Consider the following 24,870-nt stretch of genomic DNA (forward strand, 5'->3'; position numbering starts at 1 on the left):
GTTGAATCTTGTTTTGCTGATGAGTTGTATTTAGAAGAACCTCATCCCTTTTGCTAACTGTTAAAATGCTTGAAAAACAGTAATGGAATTTAAAATATACTCCCATAATTAAGATGTTCTTACTGTTTACCATTCTTTATAGTACCTGCATTGTGCCCTTTGCTTGTAGTAGCCTGACTTGTGTTGACCTGGAGATAAAACCTTGTTAGCTGTTAGTATTTTAAGATGATAGAGAAGAAACATGCTGGGAGTTTTATGGATTTTCTTAGTATTTCAAGAAAATATCATCAAGAATATTGAAATAACACTTGAAATTTTTGTTATAGAATCTTTCAGACATACATAAGGATGAATATCTTGGGTAGTATTTGTTTTAATTGGCCTTAGTGATTCTAGTAAGCCAACTTGATTTTACTTTCTCTTCATAGTTTTTTGGGTTGATTTGTTTTTGTGGGAGTAAATTCTAAATGCCATGCTATTTTAACAGTGTGGATTTCTTTGTGGATTTCTTTACTGAAAAAGACTTTTTATTTGTGTTTTTTAAAAAAGTATTTCATTATTGTATCTAGCCAAATCAAGAGCAACAAATATTTTAAAATGGCTGTTTAAGGGCCTGGGAAGATGGCGTAGTCAGTAAGAGTGCTTTCTGTGTAAGCATGAGACGCTTAAGTTCAGGTTCCAAGTGTGGAAATTAAAAGTTAGACGTGACTCTGTACCTGTAATCCCACCACTGAGGGATAGGGTAGAGACAGGAGGATTGCTGGGGTTGTTGCCTGCCAGTCTAGATGTAGGTTCAGTGAGAGTCTAGAGGGAATAAGGTGGCAAGGAATAGAGTGGGACAGTTGACATTCTTCCCCGACCTCTGCACATATGCACGGGTGTACGTACCTTTATACCTCACACACATACACACACACACACACACACACACACACACACACACACACACACATACACACACACAGTAAAAAGTCTATTTAAGAAGTATAATGGTTGCTAGCTGGGTGTGGTGACACACTCTTGTTATTCAACACTCTGGAGGCTGAGCAGACGGTTGAGGTAAGGTGATGAGTATAGCAAGAACAAGAATAAGACAAAATTTTTAAAATTCAATTGAAAAAACTTACAGAATATTCACATGTACATGTATGCAAAGGTGTAAGAAAATACCTACATACAGACATTGCATTATTTTTTTTTCTTTTTTTCTGGAGCTGGGGACTAGACATTGCATTATTAAAGAATAACAAATGATTATTTTAAAAGTGATTGCCATTTAACTGAAGTAGCGTTTCTTTGTTCCTGGTTCTAGTGATAGAGCTTAGGCTTCATTCATGCCTAGGCCAGCACTCTTCACTCAGGTTTCCCCTCAGCCCCTTATGATTGGTTTTGCCTAAGGATCTCACTAAGCCGTCTAGACTGGCTTTGAACTAGCTTTGTAGTCTAGGCAGGCTTTGAATTTGAGATTCTCTTGCTGTCTGTAACCTTCTATGTAGCTGTGATTATAGGCCTGCATCATCTGGTTCTTTTTCTTCTCCCAGTTTTGGGGATTGAACCCAGGTCATTCTGGGCAAATTGTCAACCAATGAACTATATCCTCAGTACTATTTTTCTTAAAGCAATTTCTTTTGGGGCTGTGGTATAGCTTAGTATTGTAGTGTTTTTGACCATGTGTGAGGGCCTGATTTCCCTCCCCATTGCCAAAACTAAACTATATAAAGCAGTTCTAAGTGAATATAATTAAGCACATTCCTATCTGTGTACCCTACTAAGCTTCCCTGTTATAATACATCCCATTAAAGTTGGTAACAAAAGGGCTGGCAAGATGTAGCAGGTCAAGGTGCTTACTGTATAAGCCTGGAGAGCTGAGTTCTGTCCTTAAAAATACATAGAAGTAGGAAAGAACTGACTTCCTATGTTTATCTTCTGACCATCATATGCACACTATGGCTAACTTCCCTGCAAGTTATAATAATAAAAACACCAATCATAAAATGAGACATGAAATAATGGCTCAGCAGACCAAAAAGCTTGCCATCCAGCCTGATGACCTAAGTGAGGTCCTTTTGAGCCACATGGCAGAAGAAGAGAAGCAGCTCCCACAGCTTGTCCTCTAACCTCCACATGCATTCTGTGTAGCATGTGAGCTCACACACACACACACACACACACACACACACACACACACACACACACACACTAAAAATTTAAAAGGTGGGTAATAACAGATAAGGGTTTAATAAACAGGTGTTAATGAAAACAGGTTTTTTTTCAGCTTTGCTTTTAGGAGTGGTGGTGGTTGGTTGTACCTTACAGGGCTCTGTATCACTTTGTGTCCTAGTTTTCTTTCTGTTGCTGTGATAAAACAATGACTGAAACTGAAATTTTGGGAGAACAGAAGAAGAGTTTGTTTCAGGTTAGAGCTTACAGTCAGTTCATAGCTGAGGGAAGACAAGGCAGGAATGGAAGCAGAGAAAAATGAATGCTCCTTACTGACTTATTCAGCAACATTGCTTATATAGCCCAGGACAACCTACCCAAAGTGGGTTAGGGCCTTCTATTCAGTTAACAATCAAGAAAATTTCTGCCTACAGACCGATCTTGACAGGTAATTCCTCAATTAAGGTGCCCTCTTCCCAAGTGATTAGTTAGTATAATGTTGACAAAAATTAACTAGTATTCTGGATAAACACTTTATCATTGAGCAATACCTCCAGCCCCTCCTAACTTAGCAACTGTGAATATTAAATATTGATAGATGGGGGTTAAGGGATAGTTTAGCAGTTAAGAGCAATTGTTGCTCTTCCTTAGGACCTGGGTTCAGTTCCCAGCACCCACATGGTAGTTCAGTGAATCTGATACCCTCTTCTGCCTCTACACCACCAGGCACAATTTTTGCTTACATGTAAGCTTCTATGCTTGCATGTAAGTTGATTTTATAAGCCTTAAAATGTGATAGGAAACAATAACATAATGGAAGCTTAAGAGATTTTCTTCTTAACATATCACTTCTTCAATATATGCTACTTCAGCTTTTCTCTTTGATTTATCTATTTTAAGTTTAATTTGTTAGTGGAGTACTGGCAGTTGAACTCAGGGTCTTGCAAATGTCAGGCAAACACTACTCCTGAATAACATCCTTACTGCCCTTAGTCCCCTATTTATTTATTTAGAGACAAGGGGTCTTGAACTTCTGGTTTTCTCTCTGCTTTCCAAGGACTGCACTTACAGACATGTGCTGGAGATGGGATCCAAATCAAGTTTTTGTGGCTGCTAGGCAGGCGCTTCACCAACTGAATTACTACATCTACAGCACAGCCCTCCACCATTTTGCTGTTATTGTTTGTTTTTTATTTTTTGGTGACAGAATCTCTCTCTTTAACCCTGCCTGGCCTAGAACTTCTATGTAGATCACACTGGCCTTGCACTCACAGAGACCTTCCTGTCCCTACTACTGGAGTGCTGGGGCTAATGACAGAACCACCATGGCTTGACCTCACTGTCTTTGATACTTGCCATGATTCACAGTTGCAGGTTGTTCATTACTTACTTAATGCTTATGTCAGCTACTGATCTTCAAGTCCCTTCCTCTGTTCTCATGTCTGCAAAGGCACTCAGTCTTACTTTTTTCCTTGTGGTGAACTTTGCCTGTTGGAGAATTAGGAGTGTCATCAAGATTGCTAAGTCTGAATACATTAGTATTAGTATCATGTTCTTACCAGGAATTAATCCTGTACTTGATGATTTTTTTTTTTTTAATTCTGTAGGACCTCCCATTTCACAGTCAAGCTTAATAAACAGCCGTGACCAGCCTGGAACAAGTGCAGTGCCCAATCTTGCACCAGTGGGAGCAAGACTACCTCCTCCTTTACCCCAGAACCTCCTTTATACAGTATCAGAAAGTAAGTAAACGTCACTTCAACAAATTCTTAGCTTTTTTTATTTTAATTAAAAAAATCAGTTTTTCATACACAGGGCAGATGGGCTACACAGTAAGTGGAGTGTCACCTGCGATTGTGAGACGGGACACAGGGTGTGTTTTCCTATGTTCTGATGAAGAGTCTTTTAGCTCCCAGGGATGTAGTCTGCAAAGGATGGCAGTTCAGCCTGGTTGGTGTACAATTCCAGGATGTGTGAGAGTAGCTTCCAGTCCAGTTGTGTAATTCTGGTCTAAGGCTAGAGTTTTGCATTTTGGGCTGCAGGATCTATAGTGTCATTTCTGCCTGGTCTCAATGTGATGTCCAGGGCAATCTAGGAATTAATAGACAGACCATTCCAAAAGGTGGTTTTGTTTTGTTTTGTTTTTTAAAATTTATGTAGCTATCCTCAGACACACCCAAAGAGGGCATCAGATCTCATTACAGATGGTTGTGAGCCACCATGTGGTTGCTGGGAATTGAACTCAGGACCGCTGGAAGAGCAGTCAGTGCTCTTAACCGCTGAGCCATCTCTCTAGCCCCCAAAGGTGGTTTTGATGGGTTGTCAAGATGACAATTGCCACCAAAGCTCAGAACTTGAGTTTGATCTCTGAGTCTCACATGGTGGAAGGAGAGAAATGACTCTTTGCTAGTTGTCATCTGATCTTCAGACATGCAATGTGGCACTGTATGTGAGTTGTTCTTATGGAATGTATAACTGTACAATTGTATTCAGACTTACAAAGGAACCATGTTATATGGCTGTATTTCAATTTTGTGTGCTGGAGTGGAGAGAAGCCATGAGTCCTCTGTTACTGTAGAATGATAGCACATGGTCATTCTTAGTGACTGCTGCAGTCACAGCATTGAGAGCTGCTGCTAAAGGGACCTCCTAACACAGATGGTCTGATTTCTAACAAGTGTACAAGAGTCAGGTAAAATATGTCGAGTGGTTAACTGTGTGTTCAAGTGAAGATAGGAAACATAAATTATAGTAAGTTTTAACACATTTTTAACATGTTTAATTTTAAAGTGGTTCTTTTGATTTGTAACTTTTTTGATTTATATATCAAGTGTCTAGTGGTTTTACTTTTTTTTTTTTTTTTTTTTTGACATAGGGTTTCTCTCTGTCCTGGAACTTGCTCTGTAGACCAGGCTGTCCTCAAACTCAGAGATCTTTTTTCCTGTGGTACCCGAGTGCTGGGATTAAAGGCATATGTAACCATTATCTAACTTGGGATATTTATTGATATATGTATACACACACACACACACACACACACACACACACACACACATATAAATTATTTTTCAGAAATATTTTTCACAGGTCAATTAAGCCAGTAATGATGGCATACTCCTGTAAATCCCAGTACTTGGGACAGTCTCAGCCACATAGCAAATATGAGGCTGCCTTGGGCAACTTAAGCTACTGTCTCAAAAAACCAAAACAATCAAAAGAGTGATTGTTTTACAGTGTTAGATAGTGAATTCTTTGTCTACAGAAATGATGGTATGTTCATTTCTTATGTATCTGTGCTTATAAATTTGCTTTACCTCTGAAACATTTCCTTATCTCGTTCATGTCACAAAGTGGCAGCCAAGTGAAGTGTTTAAGATCCTGATTCTTCATCTCTCTCTCTCTCTCTCTCTCTCTCTCTCTCTCTCTCTCTCTCTCTCTCTCTCATATCCAGGCCAAGTGACTTAACTTCTGTATGTACCTTGGTTTCTTTTTCTGAGTGAGAGTAATGTTACTTCATTATGATCCTTCTGAAGAGAAAATGAATTTATATATTTGTGTAAGGCATCTAATATGTCTTTGTCATCTGCTAACCTGAAAGGATTCGTTATATTCTATGTAGTTACTATTTTCTTGTCAGATTTCAACCTCCGAAAATAAAGCCTATTCTATTTTTTCTTCTTTTGTTTTTTTAAAGATTTATTTATTTAGTATATGAGTATACACTGTGTCCTCAGATACACCAGAAGAGGGCATCAGATCACATTACAGATGGTTGTGAGCCACCATGTGGTTGCTGGGAATTGAACCAGGACCTTCAGAAGAGCAGTTTGTGTTCTTAACCATTGAGCCATCTCTCTAGCCTAATAAAGTCTATTCTTAAAATTCTTAAATTAATGCCTTCTACCCTTGTCTTTGTTGATGGGTACAAGAGCCAATTACTCATGTGGACATCATCATGTGACTGACACACACCTCCCTCCCCCCTTAATGATCTATGTGTACTTGAACACCAGGCCCTACCTAGCACACAAGGCAAGCTCCAACCTTGCTTTTGCTTTTTAAAAAATCCAGTTCATCAAAACCCATTTCCTTTGACATTTCTCCTTCACTATTTTTCCACCAGAACCTCTCCTCTTACTCATGTTTGACTCACAGCTCATTTGGATCATTTGACACCACTATGTTTGTTTAAGCACCTCTGCCAAGGTATAGCACTTAGTGTTAAGTCAATATTCTTCAGACTTTTGTCATGCAAACTCTTCAGTGGTGAGGTACTGTTTCCTTCTGAATCATCAGAGACTCTTCTCTTAGGTTTCTGACTCTTGCTCTTATGATTTAGGTCTTCTTTGCTAATCTCTTTTTCATTGTTTCTAACATGCACAGTGTCTAACATGCTCTTGATGTGTGACTCAAGAAAAAGCATTTTCTTCTTTACAGCTACATGAATACTTTCTTTACTGGGTCAAGGTTCAAATCTAAGAACTTGAGAAACATTCATGTCCTATAAGCATTTGTTACATAATGATATATATATTTAAATATAGGTCTGTTTGATTTTTTTTTTTTGCCTTTTATGAATATAAATCAGAAATTTGACATTTTCTGCTGTCTCATGGTCTTCTGATTAGTATCTTTTCATAGAGCAGTTTGTTTTATTGTTGCTGTCATTGTTTTTACTTATGAGAAATATCAAATATATAAAAAAAATGAAGATACTATAATAAACTCAGTATATGAAGGTTCCTGTTACCCTTTTTAGTAGTGACCACAGGGCAGTTAACTCACTATTTCTGTGCGTCAACAGTTTAAAATGTCTTTTGTACTTATAAATATATAAACTGGGATTTATTGCAGTATAAAGCAAATGGCATATTTTTATATTGTTACATTTAGTGTTGTCATAGTAAAAATTCTCCTTTTTTAAAGAAACTGGCAGTTATCCACTTTTTTTAATACCAAATTAAATATTGTGACATACTCTATAAATACTCTGCTTAGTGCTAATTATTTATTATTATTATTATTATTATTATTATTATTATTATTATTATTATTAAGTTTTGAGACAGAGTTTTTCTGCATATGCCTGGCTATTCTGGCATTCACTGTTGTAAACTACACTAGCCTCGAACTAACAGAGATCCCATCTGCCCCTGCCTCTTGCCTGCTGGAATTAAAGGTCTGTACTACCATACCCGGCTGGTGTTGATTTTAAAAAATTTGACAGTTGCCAGTAATCTCAGTGACTTAGCTCAATATTCATTAATTCAGAAAATACTTGTTCAGGTGTTAATCATGTGCCAGGCATTGCGGTTAGATGCTATGGAGCTAAGATGTGTAAGTTAACTGATCTCTGGTGGCCTTTCTCTCATATCTTTAAAAGAAAGAGTGTAATGTTTTCCAGAGAGATTTGTAACAGACCTAAGAATATTAGGGAACAAATATAATTCTCAGCTTCTTACTTTTTCAGAACAAAAGACTACATAGGAAAATATCTAGTATCTTTTTTAATTTTAAAGATACATTTTTAAGGGCTGGAGAGATGGCTCAGTGGTTAAGAGCACGGACTGCTCTTGCAGAGGTCCTGAGTTCAATTCCCAGCAACTACATGGTGGCTCACAACCATCTGTAATGGGATCTGATGCCCTCTTCTGGTGTGTCTGAAGACAGCTACAGTGTACTCATATACATAAAATAAATAAATCTTTAAAATTAAGCCAGATAGATAGATAGATAGATAGATAGATAGATAGATAGATAGATAGAGTCTTAGAATAAAAACAGCGCTTTTAATAATTACCATTTTTACTTTCAGATCAATACAAAGTGTTAATTTCTCATTGGTACTTATGTTTTACTATTTTATAATCTTAGATGCTGTGTCAGTGTTTACAAAGAGAATTTATTTGTTGGCAAATAGAATATTAATACTGGACAAGTCACAATTATGTCATTCAGACAGCTTTGTGGATTTTCTTCCATAGTTAAAAGCATACAATTTGGTTCTAAAATATACAGAGAGGAGCAGGGAAGATGGCTTAGTAAAGTGCTTACATTGCAAGCATGAGGATCTGGGTTTAGATCCACAGTAACAAGTAAAGGTCAGGTGTAGTAGCGAGTGCTGTAGCTCTAGTGCTGCAGGGAAGCAGACATTTGTATTCCTGGAGCTCCTTATAGGTTCAGTGAAAGTCCCTGCCTCAAAAATAATGTAGCTCAGTTGGTAGAATGCTTGTCTACTATGCATGAAGCCCTGGGTTCAGTGCTCAGTGTCACTTAAATCCAGAGGTGGTAGCATATACCTGTCTTTTCTGTACTCTGAAGGGAAGGCAGGAGAATTAGTAATTCAGGGCCATCCTCATTTACATAGTACATTTGAGGCCAGCCAGACATACATGAGGTCCTGTCTCAATTTTTACAATGAAGAATTAAAAAGTAGAAAGAAAAGCAATATAGGAGGATGTTGATGTCAGCTTTTTGTCTTCATATGCATATGCCCACATGAGCATGTACATATAGCACATTTCACAGTTTATAGAAAAAAATTAAAGTCCTAGAGTATAGGATCTGCTAGCCATTTTAGCATTTAAAACACAATTTCGGGGCCTGGTCCGATGGCTTAGTGGGTAAAGGTAAGGTGCTTGCCTCTAAACCTGGTGACCTAAGTATGATTCTCAAGACCCATAAGGGGGAAAGAGAAAGCCAATATAAGTTGTCCTCTGGATTCCCTACATTTGCATGTGTACACACACGTGCTTGCACGTGCGCACGGGCGCGCGCGCACACAAACACACACACACACACACACACACACACTCACACAGAAATAAATGTAATAAGTTCTGGTATTGAATCATCATTACAGTAGCCTAGAGTGGGAATCATATGTGTAAAAAATATTTGAAAATTGGAGACTTGTGGGGAGGTGTCTCGAATGGATAACAGACTTGCTGTACAAGTGTGAAAACTGGAATTCAGGTTTCCAGAACAGGTAAAATCAGACATGGTAGCTCATGTTGGGAATCTGAGTGCTTCTACAGTGAGAAGAGAAGCAGATTCTCTGGGATCTTGAGGACCAACTGGTAAATATAGCATGAAACTTGTGAAACAAGGTAAAAAGCGAAGACACCCAAGATTGTCCTCTGACCGTACCTCAACACATACAGTGGCACGCATGCCCACATTTGTACATATGAATCCTTCCTTGAAGGAACATATGTACCGTCACAGGAATACATAAACATAAAACATACACATAAAAAAACATTGGAAAGTATAATAGAGTATTTTAGTCATAGTTTTTTTAATATCTTTTTATTTAGTTGATTTTAATGTAGTTTCCTTAGTTTCCACTTTAAATACTGTCTTTGAGACAGATAAATTGGACCCTTAAGATTGTTCAAGTTTTCTTTTATAAATAATATAATTGGTAATTTCCAAATAGCGTAACTTGGTTTGTTCAAATAAAGTAAAGATCTTTATGTATATTTTTAGTGTGTTGGGAAATTTGGGGGGCTGGAGAGATGGCTCAGAGGTTAAGAGCAATGATACACTTTGAGCACCTACAGAACAGCTCACAACTGTCCAGGTCTGGAGTGTGCAGTGATCTCTTTTGGTCTACAGGCACCAGGCATGCATCAGCTTTAGCCACTCTTTTTAATGTTTGAATCAATGAATCACATGCTGTCTGTGGTTTTAAAAACTGATATTGCACAAGCTTGTCCTTAAGTCTATAGACTACTTACTGATTACATAACCAGTCAGATTTGTGCTGGATCATATATTTAAAGCCATCACACAGATGGCATGTTTCTTTTGGTTTTTCTCTTGAGCATTAAGCTTCTTGGTTTGTTTGTTTTTTCTTCAGTGAAAATTCTCTGTAGTAGGTCATGATTGAACTATTATTTTCTAATGTTTGAGGTTATTTTAAATTGTCGTTGCAATATAGTGATTGACTAAATCTTTTAAAACACATTTTGAAAGGATTGATGTTGTTGTGTCATCTGCTTTGCAGTGAACTTTTTCATCTCCTTTTCTTCATGCATGTGGACAAAGAAGATGAGAGATTTTAGTCTTATTTCTTCTTACTACTGTGAAACCAAGTGATTACTTTGTGGCCTGCCTTATCAGTTCATGTTGAAAATCTAAAGGGATTTTGAAATTAAAAGGCATTTAGTCACATACTAAAATCTTCTAGCTTTACTAGATCTTATGTTGTAGTGAATGTTTGGCCTTGTTATATAAAATATTGACTAAACCTTATAATAAATTTATGTTTTGTATGTCATTGTTAGGAAATGGTAATAAATAAAAACCAAAGGAAGGTTTTGGTCTGTGATACTTTGTCTCTTTTCAAGTGTGTGGTGTGTGTGTGCATGTGCATGTTGTTTGTGTCTATAAATGTAATCTATTTTAGAACATGGCTTCTAATATCCACAGTCATTTCCTGTATTCAGTATTGGTCTGTTTGCATTTTCTTCAATTTTTTCCTTTGTTATTGCCCTCTCTATGGTGATAACAAATTCCCACCACCTTTTAATTTTCTTCTAGTGAACATTTCTTATTCTTTGTGAGGCTGTGGGTATGATAATTTGTTTTGCATTTTTTTCCTGCTTTTAGATACAGGAGTATATTTTGTGCAGACTTGACATTTCACTTGTGATTAGAGGGATACATGCATAACAATCTGTATAGCTCATTGACTACTAGATTCTATATGAACAGTAGCTCAGGGTACCTTTCTCTAACTCAGTTGGTTCATTGCTCAGCTTTAGATAAAATTAGCATATATTTACTCCACTTAAGATTCAAAAAAGCAGAAAGCCAAGTGTGGTATTGCATACCTACAATCTCAGAACTTGAGCCATGGAGGTAATAGAATCAGGATTTCAATGTTAGCCTCACCTCTACAGTGACATTGAGGCAAGCAAGCTTGGACAAAACCCTCTCAAGCAGAGACACAGATAGAAGAGACAGGAGAAAGGATCTGCAGGGCAGATAATGCAGTGTTAGTTTCTTTGTGCCTTGATGCATCCTAACTTGTTGCATGTCTGCGCTTTCTTGAGTTAGAATCTTCAATAATGGCTTTCTCTACTACTGTTCCTTTTGTTGTAATTTTTCTGTTCTTGGCTCACATCCTCAGGAAGTACACCATTGCCTCAGAGAAGCATTGACTCTCAATCCCAGCTGCCCTCCTATTCTTTCCTCTATAGGACAGCCCATGTATTCTCGTGAACATGGTGCTGCTGCATCTGAGCGACTTCAGTTGGGGACACCGCCTCCTCTGTTGGCAGCTCGTTTGGTGCCACCTCGAAACCTCATGGGATCCTCCATTGGGTATCATACCTCAGTCTCCAGCCCCACCCCTCTGGTCCCAGGTAAGCTTTGCTTCAGATGGCCATCCTCCTCCTCACTGATCTTTTATACCTTAAACTGGTCAACCTGACAGATGACCTGGCACTCAAAGTTCCTATAAAGATCTTAGGTAGAGTTATTTTCTGTTTCTCTGTTTCTTGGTTTGTCCCTTGTGGTTGTTGATGATTAGGTCCTCTGTGTGTGTCTGTCATCTCTGTTGTCCTGTATGTTTACATTCAGTGCCTTGGTAACAGTCACATCTTCCTTGATGTAGTTTCTAATCAGGTAGATAGAAGATGGTACTTATTTGAGCATTTTCTAGTTAATTACTTGTATATTTCAAGAAAAACTAGGGTAATTTTTCTTTGAAATAAAGCCAAACATCTGGTTTCTTGTTGGTGGTGGATAAACATAGTTTTTCTACTCCCTGTTGTACGGAGAGATTGCTCATAATGAATGTAGGGTTGTTGAAAATTATTTCACCCTATTGACATATATTTTGAAGATCTGTGATATGTTTTGTTGGTGTTTTGATAGTCTCTTTTTAAAAGATGTTTGTCTCGCTTGTCTTTTGGATTTCAGTTCATAACTAACTAAAGGGCCCTTTAAAAACAAACAAGGGTCACAACATTGTCCAGGTTAGTCTTGAACTTGGAATCTGAGTGCTAGGTTTTCAGGTGTTTGCTACTATGCCTGACCTTATTGTAGAATCTACATTTATTTGGGTTCTGTGTTCCCAGAGGTCATAGAACAAGGTCATTTGGTTGTGTGGATTTCGAACCTTTCTGTAGCCTCAGCTGTGGGAAGTTTCTGCTACCACTAAGCAGTAATTGAAAACTGTGACCGTACTTTGTTGATGTGCTTAAAGGTTGAGGTAGGGTTTATTTTGTTAGTTCTTTGAGTGGGCCTCTATCTTAGTCAGGGTTACTATTGCTGTGAGGAAACACTATGACCAAAGACTCTTAGGGAGGAGAGGGTTTAATTTGGCTTATGCTTCCACACTACAGTTTATCATTAAAGGAAGTCAGGACAGGAACTCAAATAGGACAAGGATCTGGAGCAGGAGCTGATGACGAGGTCGTGGAGGGGGACTGCTTATTGGCTGCTCATGATGGCTTGCTCAGCCTTCTTCCTTATAGAATCATCTGCCCATGGATGGCACCACCCATAATGGGCTCCCCAACCCCCATCAATCACTAATTAAGAAAATTTCTTATAGCTGCTTCTTATAGAGGTATTTTTCTCAATTGAGGTTTCTTTTCAGATAACTTTAGCTTGAATCAAGTTGATATAAAACTAGCCAGGACAGCATAACTGTGGAATCTATGGAATTTGTTATTTTACCTATCATCTTCAAAATGTATTGCTCAGACATTTAACATACTTCAATCTAATAAATAGGATTTCCTTTTAAGTTATACTTCATTAAAGCATGTTTCTCTCAGTAATAAGAGTTGACTTAAACAAACAAAAATTAAGGGTATATAGGTCATTGAATATAATGCTTGCTTCAAATTGTGAGGAACTAAATTTGAAACCCCAGCACCTTTATAAAAAGCTGGGCATAGGGGTACACACCTATCATTCTGGTGTGAGATTTAGTTGAGAGAACTTCTGGGGTTCACTGACCAGCCATTATAGCTGAACATCCAATGAGAGACTTTATCTCAGGAAATAAGATACTGACAGATTGAGGAAAACACTGAGCATTGACTCTGTCTTCTGCATGTGGAAGACAAAAAGTTATAAGGAAGGATGTAGAGCAAGAACTGAAGAGATTGAGTATAAGCCAAAGAATACTCTGGCAGAGTAACTAACTGCTTAGATAGCATACTGAAATAGATTTTGGTTTTATTAGGTTACCACCAGGAAGCTTTGAGGCTGAATATAATAAGCCTTGAGAGTGAACGTAGGTCTTGTAATAGGAATATCATTGTGATAGTAATTTATTAACTTTCCTTAGCCATTCTAAGGAGAGAGCACAGATCACCCTAGTGACTAATTTTTCAAAATAATTTATTATTTTATTGTAGGAAATCATTTTCAATCTATTGATGCTTGTCTGTACTACACCACAAGCTATTTTCAAAAGTGAAAGGAAAGAAATGTGGACAAGAAGGAACCCTGACCAGCAGTGTTAGTACTGATACTAGATGTCTCAATTGGTTGCCCCTCAGTGGCGTTTAATTGTTCTAAACTTAAGAGTTGGTGTGTTTGCAGGGAGAGAATATGCTCACGGAACCTGAAGTTGGGAAATAACAGTGTTCAGGGCAAGATTTAATCTAAGAGGGTTGGGAATGATAAGCTGCACCAAAGACTTCCTTATTTAGCTTATTTAGAAGGTGAGGCAGAGAAAAAAATGCTTTGAGAATTTAGGAAGTTTCTGAGGGGGGTTGTTTGTTTTGAAGATTTACTTTATTTTATTTGAGACAGAGTCTCAGTATATTGCTTTAGCTAGCCTGGGACTAACCTTGTAGATCAGACTGGCTTCAAACCCATAAAGATTCACTTGCCTCTACCTCCCAAGTGCTGATATTAAAGGCATGTACCCCCACACCTGGCTTATTTTATTGATTTTTAATTGTGTGTGTGTGCGTATGTCTGTATATGGTTTTATGCATCTGAGTACACGTGCCCATCCCATTCAGAGGAGGGTAATGAATCCTTTGGAGCTGGAGTTACAAGTGGTTGTGAACCAATTGACAAGAGTGCTGAGAAACAACTTGGATCTTTTACAAGAACAGTGTGTCCTCTTAACCACTGAACTCTCTCTCCAGCAAGTGGATCATTTGTGAGCTTATACTCTGAATCATAGAAGTGATAGCCTTTAATAAAGATGTACTTGAACCTAATCTGGTAGTTTGAACGTTTTATGAATCATTAAACACATTTTTCATTAAGAATAAAAAGAAACACATGAATTGTAACTATGAAAGCCAATGTCTTCAGTCTACCTTGCTATGATTTGATTTAGAGAGAAGATATGTGCCATTTGAGTCTGTAATTTCAGAATCGGTTTTTACACTAGTAAAATAATTACATAGGGTTAGAATTTTAAAAATGACTTTTTGTTTTAGAAAAAAGTATAAGAAATGTGATAAAAGTAAAAGGGTGGTTTTAAAATAATTATAAATGTGAAATTTTAACTTACCTGGCTCTTATTTGAAATACGCTTTGGATAGGAAGCCAGCTATCTTTCTTTGGCTTAAAAAATTAATTTATTGATTATAGAAATACCTAGATTACTAAGACACAACTCAACAATCTTTGAGTAAACTTGTTCGTGTAAACAAAAATCGGTGATAAAAATATGTATGGTTATTGAAGATTGAAGTATGTGGTTAATATACAGGGTAAACAAGACTGAGTGGGTTGAATTGGATGGCTCTATGTTCATGACAGTAGCACTGTTTGCTTCCTCACTCCTAAAGGAATGTTTGACATAACTCACAAAGAGGTGTATATGCATTGATGGAATTAAGTTTTTTGAAGAACACATGATTTGAACTGCTCTTTATTTATAGGGAATAGTTTGAGCACTCACTGATTTTCTAAGTGTTGGGTTTTTTTTGTTTGTTTGTTTTGTTTTTCAGATACATATGAACCAGATGGTTATAATCCTGAAGCACCTAGTATCACCAGTTCTGGTAGATCTCAGTACAGACAGTTCTTTTCAAGAGCACAGACACAGCGTCCCAACCTGATTGGCCTCACATCTGGAGATATGGATGCAAATCCAAGAGGTGAGAATGCTCTTTTCTGATGATAAATGTGACATAGTAATTTAATGTTATAGTTAATATTTTTGTGTTTCCGAGCTCTCTTGAGGAAATCAGACTACTTATACTTTTAAAACATACTGGGTAATCATCTCAAAGTCTTTTAATGACTTTGCTTCTAAATTTTAATGGTATAGTTAAAGAATATATTTATTATAGATACAGAAAATAATATTTTCAGTTTTTTGTTTTGGTAGGACTTCAGACCATTTTAGTTGTGTGCTGAGCACAGTAATAGAGTTCAGATACAAGGTGAAATGATTGGTTCCTTTCCCTCAAAGAATTGATCAAAGGAATATTGTGCATTTTGAGGGCTGTAGTCTCAAACCAATAATGGTTCAAGCCTAAGCACTACAAGTAAATTAGCATTTTATCAATTTACTCTTTAAGATTACAGCTATATACTCAGGCCCAGTGGCAATTTCTTTTTTAAATCTGTGTGGCAGCAGGAGGATCAGGGGTTGAAGATTATCTTTATATAGCAGGTTCAAAGCCAGCCTGGGCCACATGATACCCTGTCTAAAAACAGAAAACAAACAAACAAACAAAAATCAGTAAAAATTACATCAGGATCTATTTCAAAGTTTCTAAGACAAACCTTAATAAAAAGGGGGTGGGGATGGATCCATTAACCATGCCTTTAATTCCAGCACTTGGGAGACAGAGACAGATCTCTGACGCTAGCCTAGTTTACATAGTAAGTTACAGGCCAACCAGGGATACATAGTCAGGTCTTGTCTCAAGTTGTTCCCCAATCCCCCCAAAAATCAAGCCAAGATAAAACACAAGCATATATCTCTAATGTGAGTTCAGTTTCCTTGCAAATACATTAGAGTAAAATATGATCCTATACAAACACATAGCTAGGCATGGTGCCTCACTATAATTCGAGTCAATGTTCAGGAGACTGAGGCAGAGGACTGATTGAGATCCAGGCCAGGCTGGGCTATAGAATGAGATCTGATTTAAAAAAAAAAAAAAAAGGAAAACAAAATAATGTAATATTGCATATAAGAAAATCACTAGCTGCTGGTGGTGCCACATACATTTAACTTCAGCACTCAGGCATCAGAAGATAGATCTTTTAGTTCAAGGCCAGCCTGGTCTACATAATTAGAAGACAGCAGGGGCTCTACAGAGAAACTATGTCTTGAAAAACAAACAAACAAAAGAAAACCTTTATGTGGTGAATATTTTGTTGGACTATGAATGGAGGCAGATAATAATTGTAGTTGTATTGCTTAATCCCTTGTTGAAAACAGTAATTGTTATATATTTATATTGTAAAAATAAGTAAATTTATGGTGTGTGTGTGTGTGTGTGTGTGTGTGTGTGTGTGTGTGTGTGTGTGTATATATATGGCCTTGCTCCTCAGACTACTCTCTCCAATAACTTTCTTGCATTCGATGATGGTCTGCTTGAGTTAACTGTCACATTGAATTGTCTTTGAGGTTTTAAGTTTTAATTTTACTTAATTTTTTGAGTGTAAAGAATAGTCATTTGTGGCTTTCCTTGCTGATAAGCATTTCTAAGAAGGAAATGGTAAGCGAGACATGGTTGTGCAGGCCTCTAATCCCAGCCCTTGGCAAACTGAGGCAGAAAGTCAGTGATCTGCCTTTAAACAAAACAAACATAGGAAATGGTAGTAGGTGAGTGTTGTTCATAGGACCTTTTAGCTTTAGATTAAATATTCCAATTATTTGATCTTTCCTCAAAATTCATTAATGGGAATTTTTGTTTCCAACAGCTGCTAATATTGTCATCCAGACTGAACCACCAGTTCCTGTTTCAATTAATAGCAACATCACCAGAGTAGTTCTGGAACCAGAGAGCCGAAAGAGAGCTATTAGTGGTTTGGAAGGGCCCCTTACAAAGAAGCCTTGGCTGGGAAAGTAAGATGGTTTTGTTTATTAGAAATATATAATCAATGCTTGTGTTGTTTCATTTGGTTAATAACGTTTTTGCAAAGTGTGGTGATGCGTGCCTTTAATTCCATGGCTCTGAGTTTGAAGCCAGCCTGGTCTCCAAAGCAAGGACATTCAGGGCTCTTACAGAGAAAACCTGTCCAGAAAAACAAGCAAACAAACAAATCATTAATTAGTGATTTTTTTAAAGTATGCTTTTTAGAGTTAGGGTTCCAAGAGGCATCTTTAGAATATCCTAGAAATTAAAAAGTAACAGGATATTCATAATATTTGTAAATTGTACCTACTCCTCACCCAATATTAAACATCATTGACATACCAGGAGTGACTAGGAAGAAAACATTGGTACCTTTGCAGAAGTTGAAAAATGCATGCTTAAAAATGACAAATATGTGGTTAAAAAACATTGCTCTATTTGTTTTAAAGGTAGCCTGGCACCTGTGTGGCTCTAACATGCTTTAGTATCAGTTGGACAAGTTCTCTTCAAAATACTTCATTCTGTTTTCCCCTCCCTCTCTATATTGTAATGAGGGATATAATAAAGTTCTGTAATTTTTGAAGAGTGCCTAAACGTTACTTTCCTTGCTGATGGTAGCATCTCTTAGCTAGCTATAGGATGGGAGAATTAACCAAGATTCCTCAATGCTTGTTTCAGACAAGGGAACAACAATCAGAGTAAACCAGGCTTCTTAAGGAAGAATCAGTACACAAACACCAAATTAGAAGTGAAAAAAATTCCCCAGGAATTGAACAACATTACCAAGCTCAATGAACACTTCAGCAAATTTGGAACCATAGTTAATATCCAGGTAATTTAATTCAATCTGTGACAGAATGCATGTGTGCTGTGAGTTTTGGAAAGTATTCCTAGCAGTTCACCTTGATTAGAGGCAATGGTGATTCCAACTTTGCAAAGAGTTGTAAACTCGATTAGATATCCAAGTGTGCATGTGTGTATCATGAAATTTTTTAGTTGAATTTGTTCTTGAGAATTCATTTGATTCTTTTTCTGTAATCTTTTCTTGAAAATACCAGGTAGGTTCTTGTTATTTTTGTTGTTGTTCATAGGTCTTTGTCTAAACAAATGACTTTCCAGTCTTTATTAATGTTATCTAAGAAACTGAGATTTATGGTAAATTATCCAGCATCAAATCAATTGTAGTGATAACATAATTTTTTTGATGTCTACTTGTATAGAAGTTTGAATTTATGAATTTGTAGTTACAAGTGAGGATTTAACTGACTGTACGTTAGTTTAAATTCATGTCCTTTTCTCTTAAATGTTTTCTGTCATTATTCTTTATGGCATTTAGAAAAAAAGAACTGGATGGTTTATTATTATACATAGGTAGAACAGTTTCTCAGGCATTTATGTTGAATACCATAGGCTGAATAAACAAACAGTAGGAATTATTGTAGAAGAGACAGTTTGGCAAGTAAGAGTGAACTGCTTTTCCAGAGGACTTGAGCTAGGATCGCAGCGTCCACATTGATTGCGTAGGTCACAGCTGCCTGTAACTCCAACTCCAAAGGCATCTACTGCTACTTGAACTAGGGATGCCTTCTTAGCTTGGTTTCTCACCTGGTTTCTCACTGTCTTCATATGGCAAAGAGGGTGAAAGGGTGGTATGGAGACCTCTTCATCTTCTCATAAGGCCACCTTAACTAAAAACATTAAGGCCACAATTTGGAATATCCCATGTAAACTGAATTTTTCCCTAATCCTGTTCTCCATTGAGGGCTAGCATTTTAACATACAAATTTGGAGGCACATAATTTAATTCATAGTTTAAGTTACTGCCTTTATTTTCTTTAAAGGTTGCTTTTAAAGGTGATCCAGAAGCAGCACTCATCCAGTACCTTACCAATGAGGAGGCCAGGAAAGCCATTTCTAGCACAGAAGCTGTTTTGAACAATCGGTTCATTCGAGTCCTATGGCACAGAGAGAACAATGAGCAACCAGCACTCCAGTCCTCAGCACAGATTCTCCTGCAGCAGCAACATACCCTGAGTCACCTTTCACAGCAGCACCACAACCTACCACAGCATCTTCATCCGCAGCAGGTGATGGTAACCCAGTCTTCCCCCTCTTCAGTCCACGGAGGCATCCAAAAGGTAATATTTGCTAACTAAAACCCTAGTGTCATTTCTCAGCTGTTATTTTCCAGCTCACAGCCTTGACACCTTCCACATTAGGGTTGTTTATAGTTTGATGTATGAACCAGTATCATCTGGTCTCCTGAGACCTGATTATTAAAGAAGTACAGATTCTTAGACCTTACCCATTTTTAATTTAATTTAATTTAATTATTTGGTATGGGCATGGATGGGTGGATATAAGCTAAAATTGACATTGTGTGTCTTTGTTGATTCTCCACTGTATTTACTAAGGCGGGGACTCACTGAATCCTGAGCTTGCCAATTCTCCCAATCTAGCTAGCCAGTTTACCTTAGCCTCTGATTCTTCCTCTTAGGTACTTGGATTACAGGTGGCTTCCCTGAATGTATGGCTTTTATATAGCTGTGGGGACTGAAACCCTGGCTCTCAAACTTAGCTTTTTACTCCCCCTCCTCCCATCTTCTGAATCAATTTTTGTGGAAAAGGCCCAGGGATCTGCTTCAAAAAGCTTTGCAGTGCCCTAAAGCTGAGAGAGCTAGTCTACAGCAGGGTGATTAACCTAGTTCTAACCTGTTTAGCTTCACCCATACGACAGTCTCTAGATGATGAGCTTTCAAAATCCTAGTGTTACGCATCTTCTACCCCTAAATTCTGAATCCTGAACTACTTTGCTCTATATTAGAATTAGTCACCTTTATATCTATCCATTTGTCCTGCCATTTCCCATGCAGACAATTTTACTCCTTTAAAAACTGAAGTGGAACCTCCAAGGAACTAAGATTCTGTTTTGTGTTTTTGAGAGGAATTTTCAGTTTGAAGCTTAAGATTGACCATCATAGGATCATCTCTCCTTGCCTCATAAGTACTGGACATACAGTTGCATTATTGTGTTTGGACAAGGGTTTTGATTCTTGTATATTTTTTGTCCTTGACTCTTAAAACAATCACATATTTCTTAAAACATTTCAATGAAAAAGTAAAAGAAGGAAAGATCTAGCCACTGTGCATTAGAGATACCCAGATATTGACAATAACAGTAATTTCCACCTCGATGTTACCATCTTTAGGGTAAATATGTTCTGATGAAAAAGTGAAAAACAAGCAAGCAGAGCACTGAGGCAGTAATCTGTTTGAGGCCAGCCTGTGCTGCATAGCACATTCCTATCTCAAAACACTGAAGAGTGTGTGCATGCATGTCATCTGAGTTCTGTTCATCACTCCTGCTCATTAGTATCTAAGTCAGACATTTTTGTTTGTACTCTGTTCTATCTTTGGATTTAAGTGTGAATACTTGTCAGATGTTGGATGATTGATGAAAGAATGCAGCAAGCTCGACTCTCATTTCACTGCTCTTTATACTAAGCTTAAAACCTATCTTCAAAACATGGTATACTAGAGAGATTTGTAAAAGCTATTGTGAAGAGAGAGAGTGTGTGCTTTACTGTAAAACATGTATTTTGGGGGCTCAGGACTGAACCAGGGACTTGTTCACATTTAGCACTGGCTATATTACTGAGCTCCTCCTAGCTGTTATGACATGTATTAGACATCTAAAACAATATGGGTAATACAACCATCTATATATTCATAGTGCCTTAAAGAATACAGTTTTACAGGTAATTGAAGCATTTTCTCATTTCAGTTATAACCTTTATGTTAAATTTGTATCATTCTCGTGTGTATTTTTAAACTTATATCACATAGATATTTATTTTGTATTTGTAGATGATGGGCAAACCACAGACCTCTGGTGCCTATGTTCTTAACAAAGTACCTGTTAAACACCGTCTTGGACATGCAACTACTAACCAGAGTGACACATCTCACTTGCTAAATCAGACTGGTGGTTCTTCTGGGGACGATTGCCCGGTATGCAGTCCGTGACTGCCATGTTTATTTAAGCCATTAAATATGCACAGAAATTCATTACTATTAGGATTTGTAGTCTTTTTCTCAACAGGGCAAGCATGACAATTAATCTAAGTGTATGTCCCTAATTTCTATAACTCAGAATTTTGCTGTTTAATTTTCTTTTACTTAGAGCTGTCTAAGAATCAGAGAATTTTAGCTTTTAACTGTATATTAATAGGTAGATGTCCTTATTAGTCCATACCTCCCGCCCTGATTTTTTTTCATGATTCTGCTGCTTCAGCCTCTTTCGTGCTGTTATTAAAGACATGTACCACCACATCTGGCTTTCATTTTCCCTTTTAGGTATAGTTAAGAACCTAGTAAGTCTAGGGAGTTGGATCTTAAAGGTGACCTGAGTTTGGTTCCCAGCACCCACACCTAGCAGCTGACAGTTGCCTGTAATATAACTTCAAGTCTCAAGGATCTCTATGGGCAGTGAGCACACATGCTTATGACATAAGTATATTCACATCTAATTAAAAATAAGTAATTAAAATTAAAAATAAAATCTTGAGACTAAAGCAGTGAAAGTCTGTTTAAAACCAAGTGCCGACATGTTGCTTGCTTTAGGAATATATCTATACAGCATGTGTAGTTATCATGACAAAGAGGGACTTGGAGAAAGGATAGTTCAAAAATCTATAAGGTCTCTGTGACTAAGACAGTTTAATGGCAGCACATGATTTAGCAGACCATTGAAACAGAACAAAAAGTAGACTTCATTGCAAAAGGGATTTATTATATCAACTAACTAGTATCAGATCCAAAGTAATTTTCTTGATATCAGTATAAGTGAGTAGTCATATGATAAAATTACAATTTTTAAAAAAAAAAATTACATCATAAACCAGGATAAATTCCAAGTGGACTTGAGACTTAAATGCTGATGGAAATGCTAAGTGATTCAACTCTCACGAAATTAAATTTGGCAGGGTTCGGTAATATAACAAAATTATATGCACATATAACAGTTTTTCTAAGAATCTGCAACAAAGATAAACTGTTTAAAGTGTAAAATACATATGTATAAGTTACAAGTAATTGTAAGTTCTTTGTAATTATAAAAATCCCCAAACGCCTGTCAGAAACTGATTTCCTAAAATGTAGTATCTCCATCTACACAGTAAAGTGTGTTTAACTTTACAAAGGAAGGTACTTTTTCTGTGTACCATAAAGTGGGTTTTAGATCATAGTAAACTGCAAAACTTATCCAGCATGCTCCAGGCCCTGGGGTTCCTTCCCTAGCCTCATCCCACCCACCTGAAGAAGAGAAAGAAAACTGCTTTTCTTCCTTGAATGAAAGAAAAAAAATTAGATGGTTTTGGTGTAGTACATGCCTTTAGTACCAGCAAAGGCAGGTGGACCTCTCTGAGTTCAAGGCCAGTTGATCCTACAAATCAGGACAGCCAGGATTACACAGAAACGGTCTCAACCCCCCACACTCCACTCCTGCCCCCAAACAATCTTCCGTCTCTAGTAGAAGTAGTTATTCTAAAAATGATTTTAAACATTTTTAAGATTTAATTTAATCATACTTACATGTTCTTTGTTTTTGTTTTTGTAATTTTTCTTTAGGTTTTTTCTACTCCAGGCCATCCAAAAACAATTTACAGTTCCTCGAACTTAAAGGCACCTTCAAAACTTTGTTCAGGGTCTAAATCTCATGATGTTCAAGAAGTGCTTAAGAAGAAACAGGTAACAGTTTCCCCTGATAAGTTCTTCAGCACCTATGCTAACCTTTACACCCCTGTTGCTGCAGAGCTGTACAACAGCTATGCTTTCTCCATTCAATACACCTGAAAAATGGTGAACAACTCCAAAAACACACTCCAGTTACCGCGAATAGTTACATTAAGTACATTAATAAATAGGTTTTGGTTCTGAGGTTTAAGCCGAGAGGGCCTTAAGTACACTAAACACATATCACTGAACTATAACCACTAATATTTTTATATATTTCTTTTAGGTTAGGTTAGGTTTGAGACAGTATTTGTCTGTGTAGATCAGACTGGCCTCTGGGATTAAAGGCATACACCACCACATTTTTTTTTTTTTCGTTCAAGGAAGAAAAGCAGACAATTTTCTTTTCTTCTTGGGGTGGGTGGGATGTTGCTGGGAATGGAGCCCCAGGGCCTGGCGCATGCTGGATAAGTATTTTACCACCGAGCCACACCCCCAGCAGAGTATTTTCTAATTCCTTTTTTATAGTCAGATAATGTTTCACATACCTATAACATGTTTATGAGTCATTATAAACATTATAAATCATTTTAGATTTAAGCTGTTTATATAGGGATTTTAAGTAAAAACACATATTTATATGTGCTGTCTCCATAGAGAGGTTTAATTCCAGCAAGGTAGGAACAAAATGTCCAAGGCAAATTTTTGAATCCTGATTATTCCAAATATGAGCTGTACTCATATTTTAAAACTTGAAGCTTCAGGAATAAGGGTTCGGCCTGTCATACTGGAAAGTCAGAGCAGGCTGCTTTTCTGTAAAGGTGCAAAGAATAGCTAGCTATAAATCACACAGTTTACTGGAATTGTTGGGAAAATATATTGAAAGGTTTAATTTCTGATTTTAAGGGTTTTTTTTTGTTTCCTTTTACACAGATTCTCCTTGTATAGCCCTGGCTGACTTCCAGTTCACCTCTTTTTGCTTCAGTTGTTTGAGTTCTGAGCTCATAGAGATGTTCTAGCCTCATCTCATACCCTAGCTGCCCCTTCCACTGTTTGATTCAGGGAGGAAAGTCCAATTTAGAGAAGAAGAAATGAGTTGGGAATGTATCATTAAATTTTCTTTTCTAATCCATTACGGCTTCTTTGTTTACATTATTCAGGAAGCTATGAAGTTACAGCAAGACATGAGGAAAAAGAGACAAGAAATGTTGGAAAAGCAGATAGAATGCCAGAAGGTACTCAAGGAATCCCTTGTTCACATGCTGGAATGGTGTATAGAATTGATTTACAAAGTCGTCATAGTAAGGCCTACATTTGCTAAACATAGACTTAGTTTTTCCTGATTATTTTGTAGATGCTGATCTCTAAACTAGAAAAAAACAAAAACATGAAACCAGAAGAAAGAGCAAACATAATGAAGACCTTGAAAGAACTGGGAGAGAAGATCTCACAATTGAAGGATGAATTAAAAACATCTTCTGCAGTCTCCACACCATCTAAAGTAAAGACAAAAACAGAGGTATCTGACTGCACTTTTCCCCTAGCTGCCTTACAGGAAGAACATCTGTAATGTGCTTAGTACTTTGAGAATACTCTGCAGTCCATAGGCAGCCATTACTGTAGCTAGTAAAGTTACTGCTAGACCCAGTGGAGGGAGATCAGCAGACATTATTAGACAGTGTGTTTTTACTGATGTGATATAAGTAGGCTCTTTGAGAAAAGTTTAAAAATCCTGTATAGCAGATGTGCTGCGGTAGAAGCCAGGGTTACATCCATTTTTAAACAGTTGCTAAACCAGTGAGTATACATAAGTCCTAATGATCTGTTGGTTTTGCCTTTTACATTTTTTTTTAAAAGATTTATTATATATAAGTACACTGTAGTTGTCTTCAGACACACCAGAAGAAAGCATCAGATCTCATTACAGATGGTTGTGAGCCACCAT

At 37.2% G+C, this 24,870-nt stretch overlaps 1 protein-coding gene across 4 annotated transcripts in view; it reads left to right on the top strand.

Moving 5' to 3' along the window:
* Rbm27 (RNA binding motif protein 27) overlaps window positions 1-24,870 on the top strand; it is a 62,592-nt gene that overhangs the window by 26,158 nt on the left and 11,564 nt on the right. For 2 of the 4 annotated variants that reach the window (NM_001372344.1, XM_087593091.1), the window contains exons 8-17: window positions 3,768-3,902; window positions 11,370-11,534; window positions 15,105-15,254; window positions 17,038-17,182; window positions 17,871-18,024; window positions 19,034-19,330; window positions 21,060-21,203; window positions 22,821-22,940; window positions 24,086-24,160; window positions 24,280-24,444. In NM_001372344.1, coding sequence (NP_001359273.1) covers window positions 3,768-3,902; window positions 11,370-11,534; window positions 15,105-15,254; window positions 17,038-17,182; window positions 17,871-18,024; window positions 19,034-19,330; window positions 21,060-21,203; window positions 22,821-22,940; window positions 24,086-24,160; window positions 24,280-24,444 — 1,550 coding nt within the window. The remainder of the gene's footprint in view (window positions 1-3,767; window positions 3,903-11,369; window positions 11,535-15,104; window positions 15,255-17,037; window positions 17,183-17,870; window positions 18,025-19,033; window positions 19,331-21,059; window positions 21,204-22,820; window positions 22,941-24,085; window positions 24,161-24,279; window positions 24,445-24,870) is intronic. The other 2 variants (XM_087593092.1, NM_001108429.2) reach the window with 1 other exon arrangement.

Source organism: Rattus norvegicus, chromosome 18 (assembly GCF_021556685.1).
Source record: "Rattus norvegicus strain SHRSP/BbbUtx chromosome 18, alternate assembly SHRSP_T2T, whole genome shotgun sequence".
Lineage (NCBI taxonomy): Eukaryota > Metazoa > Chordata > Mammalia > Rodentia > Muridae > Rattus > Rattus norvegicus.